General features: G+C 44.7%; 2 protein-coding genes across 3 annotated transcripts in view; one reads left to right on the plus strand and one right to left on the minus strand.

Moving 5' to 3' along the window:
* The window catches only part of LOC105462637 (unconventional myosin-Ie-like), a 31,250-nt gene that overhangs the window by 9,400 nt on the left and 7,045 nt on the right, over positions 1 to 14,805 (minus strand). The window contains exons 5-10 of the mRNA XM_011709359.1: positions 14,541 to 14,718; positions 14,238 to 14,400; positions 14,004 to 14,111; positions 13,702 to 13,830; positions 13,253 to 13,449; positions 12,718 to 12,885 (exon numbers count right to left, since the gene is read on the minus strand). Coding sequence (XP_011707661.1) covers positions 12,718 to 12,885; positions 13,253 to 13,449; positions 13,702 to 13,830; positions 14,004 to 14,111; positions 14,238 to 14,400; positions 14,541 to 14,718 — 943 coding nt within the window. The remainder of the gene's footprint in view (positions 1 to 12,717; positions 12,886 to 13,252; positions 13,450 to 13,701; positions 13,831 to 14,003; positions 14,112 to 14,237; positions 14,401 to 14,540; positions 14,719 to 14,805) is intronic.
* On the plus strand, positions 1,691 to 11,819 carry LOC105462636. 2 transcript variants are annotated; one of them, XM_011709357.1, is made up of 3 exons: positions 1,691 to 1,966; positions 9,547 to 9,750; positions 10,956 to 11,819. In XM_011709357.1, exons 2-3 carry the CDS (start codon positions 9,548 to 9,550, stop codon positions 11,692 to 11,694), a joined length of 942 nt encoding a protein of 313 aa, XP_011707659.1. In that variant the 5' UTR covers positions 1,691 to 1,966; position 9,547; the 3' UTR covers positions 11,695 to 11,819. The 2 variants fall into 2 exon arrangements, with proteins under 2 accessions (XP_011707659.1, XP_011707660.1); XM_011709358.1 differs by having other exon boundaries at positions 1,691 to 1,965; positions 9,544 to 9,750.

A 14,805-nucleotide genomic window follows, 5' to 3' on the forward strand; every position in this document is an offset into this window, starting at 1 on the left:
TTATTTTATAAGAATAATTCTGCTTTCGGTGCGTGCAGCGTTTGTTAGTTTTTTCACGGTGATAGAGTTCGCTGCAAAAAAAAATTACCTTGTGAAGAAGGGAAAGTTATTAATTTTTTTAATTTTCATAAATAACTTAATACGAAAATTAAAAAAGTAGCTCGTCTTGCATTTTAATTCATCGAAACCAAATTTAATTAATATTCATATATTCGCAGTAATTTTTTTTTAATTATTAATTCGAATACCGATCTCTCCGATTATCTCACATTCCAGAAACACTCCGCTTTACACTTTTACGAGAACAAGTGCCTGATGCACACGCCACGCACACACTTGTTTCGAATTAACATTAATGAGCTGAAAAAAAAGGTCGCGACGGACAGACTAATTAGATCGGGAGTCACAAATGCTTCTCATGGGAAACCGTGCTTCATTGTTGCCGGAATTGCTGGGTTTGGCGAGAGGAGAAGAGCGGGTAGAAAAACGTAGATAATGGAGAAGATGGATGTGTGTATTCTGGGTTAACGACGGTGAAAATGAAGAGAGAAAGAAAGATAGAGAGTCTCGATTTTGCGAGAGATCACCGGATTTGTGCAACAGTTAGATGCCAAATGTCAATTACCGTCTCCGTTTAAGCTGTTTTGTTCCCTAACAAAATTCTTCCTGCATTAAAAGGACACACAAAAGAACTGTAACTGTGGTGATCTATATTTTTATATATCGAAGATTTTGTGTGCCACATGGAGCACATAAATTTTTCATATTTGTTCATTTATGCGAGATTAGTAAGAATTTTGACGAAGGAAAAATCTACGTATTTTAAATTTTGACAAAAAATTCATCTTATTACGCGACCAAAATTCCATATATATTTTCATACGTAATTATGATACTGCATATATCTCGAAATCTTTATAGCTTCAACTTCATTGTACCTTTGTAGTACATATTCCATATATATTTTTAAATAAATATTATTTTAACAAGCGCGAAGACTGGCGTGTACTACAAAGGTACAACGAAGTTGAAGCTATAAAGATTTCGAGATATGCATCAGAGAGTATCATAATTACGTATCACTTTAATTTCAGTGTCTTCATTGTCTCTTACCAGAATATAAAGCTAACTGTATTCTTATCGCGACGCGCGATCGAGAACGCGAAAGATGTCATCTTGATATACATCCACGAGGAATTCAATGGTCACCATTGTTGCGACAATGTTGACTTTATTACGGAGATGCGCACGGCCATTACGCTATAATCGCTAGACAGACCGCTAATCTGGAGGCAAAACAACTTCCTCGCAACATTGAAGCAAAACAATTCAATTTGCGGCCACGATTCTTGTATAAATAAAGCATCCGTATCGCACAAAAGTGCGCATTTAAAGTAACGCGAAAATAAAACCATCATTTTGTGGTCGACATAAAAGAAAAAGGATGTATCTTAGACCGATTTTACATCGTTAGGATTGACCTTGTTGCGAGAGTATGTTTGACAGGTGCATTTCCGCCCGAGCCACGTGCGCCGCAGAAAAGGATTTAAAAGCCGCCGCGACCAAGAGAGATACGCGACCAATCGAGGAACCCCGTGGCGCGAGGAGTGGTGGAAAGCCGCACGTGGGAAGAACAAGGGAGAAAGAGAGACGGCGATCGCTTCACTTAGCTATTTCATTACCTTCACTCGATCCTTGGCCGCAGTGCACACGGAGCGGAGCCGCGATCGTAACGTTTTGTTCCTCCGCGCCGCGAATGGTATGCCGATCGGCGCGATCCTCGCGCGCACGCGGACGAATGGACCGCGCGTTACGTAATAATAATAAAAAGACCGAGTGATCCGCTTGCCGGGAGGAAGATTCGCGGATTTTTTGCGGAGTCAGGAGGCGACAGCCGAGGTGGACGATCTCGCAGAGGCGCCAAGGATCCAAGGAGATCGCATGCTCGTTGCTTCGTGAGTCTCAGGTACGTTTGATTCATTCCGAAATGAATGCCTCTTTGGCATCTTTATTAGCACTCATTTATATGCGTGTCAACAAACAATCGATTAACATTAATATCCATTAGTGTTGTTGGCCAAGTTTTAGCATTGTCGGCCTCAATGGAACGCCTCCTAGTTGTAAGTGTACCAACGGTAACAGTCTCTCTCGCGATTCGCCACGGTTGAACGAGAGACAGTGTCTGGCGATTTACGTGTCCGCCTTGTGAACGTCTCGCGACGAACGGCGGCCGCGACGATCAATTTAAATAGCGCGACGGAGACAAGGCGAAAGAAGATTCGTCATGTCACGGATGACGTTCGGATATGGAAGTGGCATTCAGATTTTATCGTTGCGGTTATCCCCATACCGCTATTGCGCGTTCGAACCTCGCTCGTAAAGTCGGAGAGGACTTAAATCTCGATTCGCGTGTATAAGCGTGACAGGTGATCTGTAAAGGTACAGTTGTTTAAGACGCGGTAAATCGTCAGCGAAATGGAAACTACGTACGACGTTTATTCGTCGTGTCTAAAACACGATTCGTTGTAACGATTATATCTTGAGCGCGGAAATATAATTCTCGAATTAAATCTTGTTTTATTGCAAATAAGCATTTATAAATATATATATATAATTATATATATATTTATAAATATATATATTTCGTGAAAAGTTAAAATGAAAGAAAAAGGAAAAGATAACGAGACGATCTTGAAAATGATCTACGCCTACGCGAATTGCGTCGTGATATCAAGTATCGCGTGAGTCGATATTCATTTATATAGATACTTCGCAACATGTCGGTGCGTGCTAGATTAAACCGCTCGCTATCCGCCAATATTCTTTAATGAAACTTAATTGCCGCGCGTTGTGAAACGCCATCGCGAACTGCAGCTCGAACAAAGAGCGGCCGCAAAGTCGTAATCAAACGAGTCTCATAAACGTTCGCGAAGTGCGCTTACCGCTCTCTTAACCAGTCCCGACAAGCTTGATTAGCGTTAGAAAAATGAAGCGGCGAGGACGGAGAATAATCGGAGCGCGCGCGGGGGAGTGCAAGAGTCGCTTCGTCTTCGGCAGCGTTGATTAATCGTTTGATCGATCGTTCGTTTACTTCCCTCTCTATATAGAAAAGTTTCGCGCTTCCCTTCGTTTTCCGCATAAGGGTGCGCAGAAGGAGAAAAAAGAAGCAAGCGAGGTGACTTTGATTCACGCGCGCGCGCGCGCGCGCCCGATCGAAAAAGCGCGATTACGTAAAGGACCAATTAAGTGCCCGTGCCCGGGCGCGCTCGTTTTCGTGTCCGCTGCGGGACAATCGTGATCGATCCATCAAAGCGATGACTCGCACGTTTTCAGATCGGGTGATCATTTCCTGCGCGGCGGAACGGAAGGAGAAAAGGCGCGGCGCTCTAGTTGCGGGTCTCTCTCTCTCTCTTTTTTTTTCCTTTTTTTTCCAGTGAGAGGCACGTAACACTTTTTATATTTTGAGCAAGACGTCGGCATATTCACGGATTGCGCGGCGCGGCGCCGTACCGAATAACGATCGTCAATTATCGCTTTCCGCGTCATACGGCCGAGTATATACTATTTCTGTTTGCCATTGTGAAACCCTTCCTCCCCGTCAGGGGTGATTTCGTAACGCGCGCGTTATACAGGGAGCGAGGAAAGAAAGAATGATGACGTCGCCGTTTTAGCACTTTCAATAAAGGACCAAAGCAATTTATCTCCAACAGGACGGTTTATATATATATATATATATGTATATACACGCTCGAAAGTCGTCTTTGAAACTATTTAAAAAGGTATACTGCAGCACTTAGACAATATCCCCGCGGGCAGGGCGGGATATCCCCTCTGGGGGGCCTTGACCACACACTCTCACTTTCGTTCTGGTGTGAATTTAATTGCACCTCCGCCCACCTCGCCACCCGGAGGCCGATCGACGGCGGATCGGGGAACGATAACGCGACCCGCGAGTGTATTTACGTAAGAACGGCAAGTGCCCGGTAAGTGTGGCGTGGGAGTCGACCGAGGTTCGCATGCAACCGCCGCGGCATGCAGCGTTTCCTCGACTTTCTAAGGTTCCGGCGATACCGCGCACCGCGCTGACCATCGCCGCCGCGTTGTCCGCTGTGCGTGACTTAACGCGGCGATATCATCGCGCCGAGGAGCGTTACTTGCCGAGCGGATTTTCCAATAATCTCCAGTCCATCTGAAATCGGCCGCGCTTTCTAGGAATCTCCCCCCCCCCCCGCGCCCCGTAATATCGCGAAAGAGATCTCTCTCGAAAACACAGCCGAAAACACGGCGTTTATCCCTTGCGAGCTATGGTATTAGGAAAGCGAATCGACATCGACTTTCGATCATTCGTATCGTCGATCCCGTTACCCGTTCCGCGCACGATTACGAATACTAATTAATAGTGAAATCGGGGCCCAGCACGCGTCACCGATTTCGCATCCCTCCTCGCAACTCAACTTCCTTTATTTACGCGCGACTATCCCCACCTCTATCTTATCGTAGACGTAATACACACCGTGATATTGCGACGTCATAAATTTTTCATCGCGAACAGAACAATATAGAGGTTAATTAAAAAACTTGCCGGTGCAATATCTGATACGCGAGTTATTTACTTTATTCCCAGTGGGAGATCCAAGGAATAATTATAAGTTTCACAGTAAATATATCTGTAAAGAGACATTACACATATAATTGTATAACGATATTTTGATGAGCATATAATTGTGATGATATAAACGTATAATTTACAATACACACACACACACACACACATACATTTTTTCCCGTTTTATACTTTTCAATACAAATATTCCTTCGTACAAATATAGGTATTCCTCCTCGGGCATTCGTCCGTTTCTCCAGCCTGGACGCTACTTCTTAAGTATTTCTTCTTATTGTTAGATATTTTTCGCGCGCGTGTAACTGTACCGGGGATTATTTATGAATCCCAGTTTGCATTCAAATTATTCGTTCCAGTCTCGTATCGTACGTCGCGGAGGCTGCGTGTGCGACAATAAATTCTCCCCGTCCTACTTCGCCGCCGTTTCGTCTTCATTCGCTCGCGAGAGATCTACATACGGACGCGACGCGACTCGTAGATACAGCGCGTGCCCGCCTGGCGCACACCACGACACACCACGGCAGCTCTCTAACGCTTTTTATCGATATTAACGAAAAGGTCGAATGTCGGCGTGTATCGTATTTTTTAACTTTGCCCTGCGCTTTAACTCTGCAGCGCTGCATTGCGCGCGATATTTTTCTCTGTCCCGGATAGGAGGATTTTTACACAATTTGAGCGCGATTGATGGACGATCATTCGCATTTCAGCCGGACGTTCATTTGTCAGAACTGGAAACGCCACAATGGACGATGAGTAACAAATCTGTCTTGTTCTATTTTAAACGGACTCGCCCACGTTTGGAGCGGCACGCAGAGATCCATCATTCCATTCGCGCGCACGATACTTTACGATCGCGTTGTAAAACTTGCGGGTATAAGCTCCTCAATTCGAATCGGTATAGAATTTTCGCGGCGCACAAGCAAGATTTATTTTTCCCGTTAAAGTTCGTAACTTGTCGAATCTTCTCGCCATTTACTCCACTTTCAAAATTGTTCGAGGCGACGACGGCCGTGATTATCTGGTTATCAACAGCAGAGGCAAATACTTCTCAGAATTTCGATATCTCGAGAGTTAACGTTCGGGGCCGAAAAAAAGGCCGTCGGAGACTCCGCCGTTTCCTGTTTTCTTTTCGAACTTCCTGACGGAAATCCCGAAGACATTCTTTACCGATCGCGATTAGGGGGAAACCGCGCGATTTCGATTATTCCCCGACCGCAAAAGACTTAAACGATCGAGCCTGTAACTTTCTCGAAAATTAAGCATATTTACTTGGACTTTCTGCGTCTTCGCGACTTGTGGGAAGTGAAATGATAAGCGCTCGCACAGGGCGCAATTAGACACACGTATATAGTCATCTCGGTTCTCTCGACGTAAAAGAAATTTGTCAGCAAGCCCGGAATACGCGGAAATACGCCTGTATAGCATTTCGCGTACCGACGTCCCGAGAGCACGTTTCGAGCACCAACTAGCCGGTTAACTTGTAGCGATATCGTAATTCCGCGCGCGCGGCAAGTATATAGCTGCGCCGTCGAGAGTCCCGCGCGCGAAATTGCGTCACGGCGAGAGGGGAAAATTGCACGGTTGGCATGGAGAGATAAAAAAAAACGCACGCGTGCGAAATGCAATCGGCGCGACGCGCGATGACGTCGACACGAAATGTCAGGGTGCGCGGATTCGGTAAACGCGCGCCGCGCGCCGCGCGCTGGTGAGAACCAGCGCCGCTTGACAGGTCGGCTCCCCACGTGGAGAGTCGCACGCTCCGCTTCATCGAGCCGTCGGAGCCCGAGCACGTTCACCAGGGCAACGATTGCACTTGCACTTTTTAAGAGAACCTGTTCGCCGCGCCGATGCCACACCCACGGTGTGCACAACACGCGGAGGCGCGCGGGATAGAGAACTCGCGGCGAGAGAGTGCAGCGCGCGTGGTGCCCCGGGAAAGAAGGGATCTGCCCGTTATATTGCGTTTATATATTGTGTACACTTCTGCCGGGTGAAACGGTAACGCGAGATTGCCGGACGTCGCGGGGGCACCTCTCTTTGTTGTCCGGTGTACACATCGCGGTGTACCCGCTATACGCTCGTGTAAATATCGTCTATCGCGCGAATACATCTGTTTCGCGAAAACCGGTTTGATAACGTCCTCCTGTATCCTCTCGGTTTATATACACTTCACCCGGGACCCCCCTTGTGTCCTTTTACGCGTTCCGGGATACTGTACATATAGCTTTCTCGATGTAGGCCGCTATCGCGATCGAATTATTCAACGTTATTACGGTAACGCGCTTAGATCGTTTGCTTCTTGAATTTATATCGGAGATTTGTCTTACTTTCGAGATATTATTTCCACCTTTAAGACCTTTCACTGATTGTAAAACATGATCTAGAAAGTACTCCTCGGCTTCAGAAATCCTTAGAGATTTTCTAACTGCGGAGAAACAACCGCGTATTCTTGGTCAGTATGATTAGCACCTCACAATCACACTTAAACCGCTTTCGTAATCGCCCGTAATATTATTCTGTATCATATATACGGTAACTTTTCTCGGTCGACTCGCCGTCGCTATCGCTCGACTGCTCGATAATTATTTCTGTTTTTAATTTCTAATAAATTTCTAATAAAAAACGATAAAATTATATATATATATATTTTTTAAATTAATTTCTAATAGGAGACGATATAAAAAAACTTAAAAGGATAGTGGAGAAAGTAGTGAACAAAACCGAAAAAATTACAAACGATTCGCTGCGGGAATGAAAAAGGTTGTAATTATCCGGCCGGCACGGATACTTTCACGGTCGAAAGAAAAGAAAAAAGAAACGATTTTATTCGGTCTTTAGGAACGTTGTTCTTACTACGATCGCGAATTGTCGAGCGCTAAAATTGATTACTGCAGACGAATAGTTTTCGAGAATTGTATCTTTCATGCTTGAACAGAGTTTCGCGAAAATTGCCCGTGGAATATCGACAGAATAAATTTATAATTTGATTCATGCGGCGCGGAAATAAGTTTCAGCGGTCATTCCATTTGGATGAGATATATCGCTTTCTTAATAATACACTAATAAAAGAGAAAAGAGACTTTCGTTTAGATTGAGCAAGGATTTTAATATACCGCAGAGTTCAATTTTTGACGCGCTCTAAGTGCATACGCAGCGAGAAAGTACTTCGTGTCGCGATTTGTCTATTTCTATAGCTATTCCCAGCGTGAGGATCACTATATCCGTCGTACATTTGGTATTTAAAATATCAACTTGGCGAAATTATATCGGTATTAATCTTAAAATGGCGCGCGAAGACAATGGCTCGTAGCTCACCACGAGGCGTATACCTCGCAAAATGTGAAACCTCACGAAAGCGGCCTTCCGCGAGCGAAGGAAATATCTCTCGGGGTAACAATCCACCGCGGATCAACCGGGAAACGCTACAGAATTAATACACAATTAAAACTATAAATAACCGGAGAGGCGTAAGGACCCGACTGTAGTCGTATAAGCATTGTGAAACAAGGCTTTTTGCCGCACCGCGGGTTCAACCTTGTACCTCGCACCTCGATTATTTGATTCGTGCAGCGCAAGGTGAGCGTATTATCCTGGGGAAATAATCCCTCGATCCCCGTTCAATTATTGCACCATCCGCGCGAGAGGAGAGCTGAATGCTTATTGGAACGTATCGTGTCGTACCCGGCGGGCAATTATCATACCGCGCGGGTAAACTGGCCGTAGAATGTATAGGAAATGGCGAGATGATTTTCATCCAGCCGTCAAAACAGCCGGATTCGTTCGCCGAACGCGCTATAGATATAAGACTGCGGTACACAAAGGCGCGTCAGAGACAATGCCGCGATTCGCACGCCGCGCGAATCGCCGCGCGAGCGGATATCGATCCGCTCCGAATCGCGAGCGTCGATCGTCGTCGTGTTTATTACGCGCGCGCGCAAAAGATCGGGAGATCGGAAAACTATCTATCGGGAACGCGCGAGACTATCAAGCGGCAAAAGTGTAACGAGTCTATTCGGTTTGATTTGCCGCTTCTCTCTCTCTCTCTCTCTCTCTCTCTCTCTCTCTCTCTCTCTTTTCGCGCTCTCTTTCGAGGAATTTATATTTCTTCGCATCGTTCCTCCCGGGAGTAACGCCGAGTCTATAGAAAACCTATAAGTAAGCACCGAGAAAATTGTGCCCGCGTCGATTGTCTACGGCAATTGTCTTTCGAGTGCCACATATAATACGCTCCCTGAATACGCGCGCGTACATACCTTACGTAAGGAAAACAAGAGAAATTGTATCATTTTGTTCACCGGGCCGGGGCCCACCGCGCGCGCGCGCGGGTAAAACTTTCACCACGTTTATTGCTAACGTGCTCGTTACACGGCGTGGTCGAGCACGTCGGCGAGTCCCGTCCCGTTATCTCGTCGTCGTGGCTTCCTGCCGCCGCGGTTTTTCGGCGGCAAGAAAACGCCCAGCGTGAAATCGCCCGACTGGTCCGAGAAGGAAGAAAAAAAAGGAGAGACAGAAATAACACCACGCGCCTGGGCGCGCGACGACCGCCCTGATTACGCGGGACATCCTGTGTCGGGCGCTGTTTCGTGCTAATCGTTATTAATTTCCGGTCTGGCGAATTTCAATTGGAGACACACATGCATTGTGCGTCTTATATAAGCGGGGATTGACCAATCGCGGGAGAGACACCGCCGTAACGCGTTTTCTACAATTTCTCTTTGACGGCCGCACGCCGTGTGCTTTAATAAAACGAGAACGAGACGATTAATCCCGGTCTTGGAGCGCGGCAAAACAAATTTTACAAGAGTACCATGAAAAGAAAGAGGGGGGGAAAAAAACCTTCGACGAAATTATAGTTCAAGTAAACGAGATCAAGCCCGCGTCGTGGACGGAGAGTTTTTCTCACACGGGGAAAACAATCTTTGCAGGATGTCGCGGGGAATTAGTGTCTGCGCCACGGTGCTGCTCGTCCTGTTCGAGTTGACCGCGTCGGCCATGGTGCTGCCGAGGCCACCCTCGTCGCCTAATCACATCCACCAGGAACTGTCCGCGCGCAAATCCCTCGAGGGCAAGTCCCTGCACGGCGCCCTGCGAAGCACCAACGTGGAGAGGCCCGATCCCGAGGACTACAGGTACCAATTCGCTCGAACGTTCGCTCGAACGCGCGCGGCCTTTTCCGCGCCACCGCCTTTTTTTCCTCTCCCTCGAATCGCCCCGATACCGGTACCGATATTATATTCCACGGTCGTCGCACGCTCCGCACCGGCAATTCACTTTCGTCTCGCGCTTAGAATCGCGAACGCGAAGTGATCGATCGGTCCGTCAATTGTTACCGCCCGATCGATCACCGGTATAATCGAAACGTAGAGTTTTGAAATAGTATAAAGACCTTAATCGAGGATCACTCCTCTGACGAATCGATCGTGAATTTGATTTTGCAGTGTCGGAAACTTTATTTGCGTGACCTGCAAAGAGTCTTTTATTAATTTCGTTTCGCCGTAAATATTAACGGATGGACAACGATGTGGACCCGGATAATTATTCCACTCTACTTAACTTTAGAGCTCCTCCTCGGGGAAACTCTACGACTGACTCACCGACGATTACGAAACGATATTTACTCGGGTCTCGCGATTTCAAATCGCCCCCCGAACAAAAGAGGAAAATCCTACCTGAAACCGCGCCGCACTGTTCTTTCCCACCGGCGGAAAGCGGCCCAATTAGCGCGAATGAAAAGCCGTCTTCGTTGCGGGCGCACGAGAAACGTGAGAAACCCGAGCGGGGTAATTGCACCCGTGTAATTTCGACGACGGCTGCAGATTTACGTGACCACAATTCGTATTCTTCGGGCGCCGATATACGCCGCCTGGGGGGGCGCAACCGGTAATTTTGAAAGCAAAACAGTAAGCGCGATTAAGGCCGGACAATAAACCGATTGTCTCTCGATTCTCTCTGCTCCGCGCGACCGCGCGATCGCTGATGCTGATGTTTAATAATCAGTAATCACGAATATCCGCACGAGTTTCGGCAGAGTGGCAGTATTGTTTGAACAACGACACCTGTAATCGCGATCGGATTAACCTCGGTAATGTCGTGAAAATGAAAAAAGCAATCTCCCGCAATCGCCCGACGATGCCTACCGCTAATATCCGATTAGATTCGATGCCGCGCTATATTCCCATCTGCCACTCATACTGTGTATTTACGGTCGATTGTTCGCGGCGGTCTCAAAGTCCCGTCCGTTCGATAGCAATCTTCGGCGCTCGTTCCGCGTTAGCGAAAAGCTATAATCTACATGAAATTAAGTGAAATTGAGTTTCCTCTCCCCTCGTCGCAGGCTCTTCGAGATCGAGCTGCAGGGCGCGGACGAGATGGACGCCGCGAATTTGCAGGGCCTGATGCGCACGATGCTGAAGGAGGAGCAACGGGCCGCCGCGGAACGGCGCACGCCGAATAACGACGGCTACCCGAATCCCGAGGTGATCCCGCACTCGATCCTCGGCGTGCGAGACATGGGCCTAAGCCCGAATTACCGTCTGGACACCTTCGACGACGACAAGCGCGCGTCGCTCAACCCGCCAAAGCTGCCGAGCCTCGACGAGAAGCTGTACTACCTGAAGAGCGGCCGGCCCAAGGTCTACGTGAACGTGCGGGGACACAGCGGCTCCTTCCGCAAGGACACCGGCGCGGTCGTCCCGCCGTCCACGGCGACCACGAGCGAGGGCGCGGTGGGTTACCTCAGGGTCACGCGACCTTTCGAGAGGCAGACCGACTGGAAGACGCGGGACAAGAAGACACGACCGCCCAAGAAGTTCGATCGTCGCGTCGACGGTATCGTTCTGACGAGTAACAACGAGATCGGTAGGACGAGCGATCGGGCGACGTTCTACGGCGCGGACGAGCCGGCGTCGACCACGGAGAACACCATGGTCACGTCCAGCGAGCTACCCAAACAGATACCCGCGCCGCCCAGCAAGGTCTACGGACGCAGCCTGATGGCGCAGACCACCCCCGTGCAGAGGTACCCGCTTAGGAGGACAGACATCCTGCCGGGATACGGCTTCGTCGAAGAATAAAATCAAATATCTCTGTGAGAGCTAGAAAATTAACTTCCTCGAGAAGTAGGGATTGAAAATATTGAAATGCGATCCTGAAGACTTTCGATCGCATTTCATGCTTGTTTAAAAGTACAAAAAAAAAATTGATTCGACGACATTTCGAAACGAATATTAATCGCATATTAATCATTGACACTGATTTTGTATAATTCCTTTGTCAAATCATGAATTATCGTTTGTTACTTATCGAAAACATTTTATGGTTAATCATTGACCAGAATTTTTATCATATTTAATGATATTTTGTAAGCGTCACGAAATTTTGGACATCACGTTGAGGAGTTAGCTGTGATTGCATGAAAAATATTACTTTATCTTTAAGTAAATACTCTGTTTTCAGAATTTTCAGAATTCTGTATAATTAACAAAGTCACTTCTAGGTCTTCTCTAAAAGACTTTTAAAGGTTATTGATATTTAAAAAGAATTTTGACGATTAGACATGATATAAAAGATAGAATTCTGAAAAGTTATCGATACTATATGTCTTCATTGTACAGAAATTCAATTTTCCAATTTTTTTATTTCGGTTTTTAAGTCGGTATTTAATACGAGAAAAGCCAGACCTTAATTAATCATATCGAAATTCTGAAAATAGAATACTAATTTTGTAGAAGTTATTATTATGTCTCGGAGAAAATTTAACGTTTTACAACGTTAAATTTGACGTTCTAATATTAACCTTAATTTATGCCGGACATAACGATTCACGATAAAAATATATATTGTTATTTATACAGATTAATATATGCTTGTAATATATATATATAAATATAGTTAAACTAATCTAAAATTAAGAGAATAGTAATATATTAACTGCTTTAGTAATATCAATAAGCGCGCAAGCCAGTAAAATATTTTTATTACTCACATTCTTTGGCAAGTCGCTGTTTGTCTTTAAAAGACACGAACAAATAACGAAACTAATTTAAACTAATTTAATGCGACAAAGAAAATAATATTATATTAATGAAAGGGCTTACCTGCTCCGCTTTTAATGTGAGCTCAATGAAAATCTGCTGTAACTTCTCGTTCACGAAATTTATGCAAAATTGCTCGAATCCGTTCTTCTCAAAGATTTCGAAGCCGTATATGTCCAAAATTCCGATCTCATATCCGTCCGTGTCTGTCTCCATGGCTGAATTGACTTTCTGTAAAAATCGTCATTTACTCAATCACTAAGCGTTTTTTTAAATTATTCGATATAATTTTGGATTAAAAGATTACGTTGATTTAACTAAAGTTGATATTTCTAAATATATTTTTATGCCAAATAAGAGTAATTTGCCTCTTGCTTGAGAAAAAGTTAAAGAGATCAAATAATTATTTTCTATGGAAACACCGATTGATACTCGTCGTACGATCAACTTTTAATACGATACGAAATGTACGTACATTTTTTTTCTAACAAAAAAATTATATAATAATAGCGTAAAAAATGGGCAGTTTTTTCTACATAATTATAAAATTAATCGTTTTGGATAAACTTTGAAATTTTGAACGAGTGCTCTGCCACACCTTGACCAAATAGTCGAAAAGCCTAGCGTAGATGTCCTTTGCCAAAGCGTCCCTCGTATAAAGCGCCTGTTCCACATTCAATGTCACGTCCACGCTCTCGGATTGATTTCCCCATTTCGACTCGAATTCACGGGAAATCAACTTATGCGACAGCTGCTCTGCCGAGATTCCAAAGAGGTAGGCTGGAAACTCGAGAACTAAAAGTATATTCACACGATTAGAAAAAAAAACCGGAAAATGTAGATAATAACGTAGATAATAATACAGACACGCGCAGATATTAAAACTTATTTTATTATCGATCGATTGGTAGTGTTTATATACGATAAGATATACAGATAGATATGCGTTTCGTGCGACTTATTATATATAGACAAAGCTACACCGATAAGTTATATAATTAATCATTATTATATCATATTTTTATTTCTAAATGGAGAGCCGCTTACATTGTTTATCGGCAATCTGCGAGTAATTGCCGCTCTCGACAAATTGTATATTTCCCACGTGAAGAATTCCAGCTACCAGTCTGAATATATCCGTCATTTCTGCGTCTTTTATTCCCATAACTCTCAACGCTGTAGACATAAGACAATACATAATTATTAAATTAGCGAGAAGTCTATTAGTAATTAAGAAACACGATACGAGAAAATGTACTATAATAATTATGAAACATTATATACTATTATAGTTGTAATTGTGCACAAAAATGAATTAACACTGTCAGATACAACTTGATATATCGTACCTTTAAGGGTTTCCTGAAAGTCCCGCGCATCGTTTGTTCCGTCCACCTTATAATTACCACCGTAACTCAGATACTGATAATAACAGAGGTCCGTCAATCCATATTCCGCTATAAAATTTAAATCCTCTTTTATTATACCTCTAAACATTTCTAAACTATTCTACATTACTTTTCATTTGCCAACGATATTCTCTTAACTTTTTTATCTCTTAATCATTCACTTGAATCACTCACTTTTCATTTCCTCATGGGCACCCGTCGGCAGCTGATAAAATATATGAAAGTTCCGCTCGCCGGGATTGTGGCAAGTCACCCTTGATTTTTCCAAAAGAAAATTCGAAATTTTGCCACCGTTCGGCTGACCGCCCGGCCCGAATTGCATCTCAACGTATTTTCCCTGAAAATATAAAAAGACTTCTTTCGTTTTCTGTTCGAATAATAACTTTATTGATTATAGTATAATACAATATTAGCAAATCAGAATGCAAACTTGTATAAAACTATAGTATATCAATTCGAGTATAACTTGAAACGTACAAATCTACTGCTGTTATTGTTTCTCACTGTCTTCGCGTTGCCGAAAGCTTCCAAAAGCGGATTCGACTCCAAGATCACGTCTTTCACTTTCTGCACCTTCTTGCCGCCGCCGCTCACCCTCGCCACGTAGGACATTATGTACTTCGCCGTAACTGTTTTTCCAGCGCCCGATTCACCACTGTGCGGGAAAAATATCGAAACGTGACAAGGACATTTTTCGTTATAAATATATTAAATAAAAATTTCTAAAATATATTAGGTACAC

The sequence above is a fragment of the Wasmannia auropunctata genome, unplaced genomic scaffold (genome assembly GCF_000956235.1).
Source record: "Wasmannia auropunctata unplaced genomic scaffold, wasmannia.A_1.0 LD336095.1, whole genome shotgun sequence".
NCBI lineage: Eukaryota > Metazoa > Arthropoda > Insecta > Hymenoptera > Formicidae > Wasmannia > Wasmannia auropunctata.

Bases quoted from the DNA above. Each gene is read 5' to 3' on its own strand.
- LOC105462636 (XM_011709357.1), top strand. From the start codon at position 9,548: ATGTCGCGGGGAATTAGTGTCTGCGCCACGGTGCTGCTCGTCCTGTTC. The intron at 9,751-10,955 runs GTACCAATTCGC...CCCTCGTCGCAG, and splicing joins CCCGATCCCGAGGACTACAG to GCTCTTCGAGATCGAGCTGC.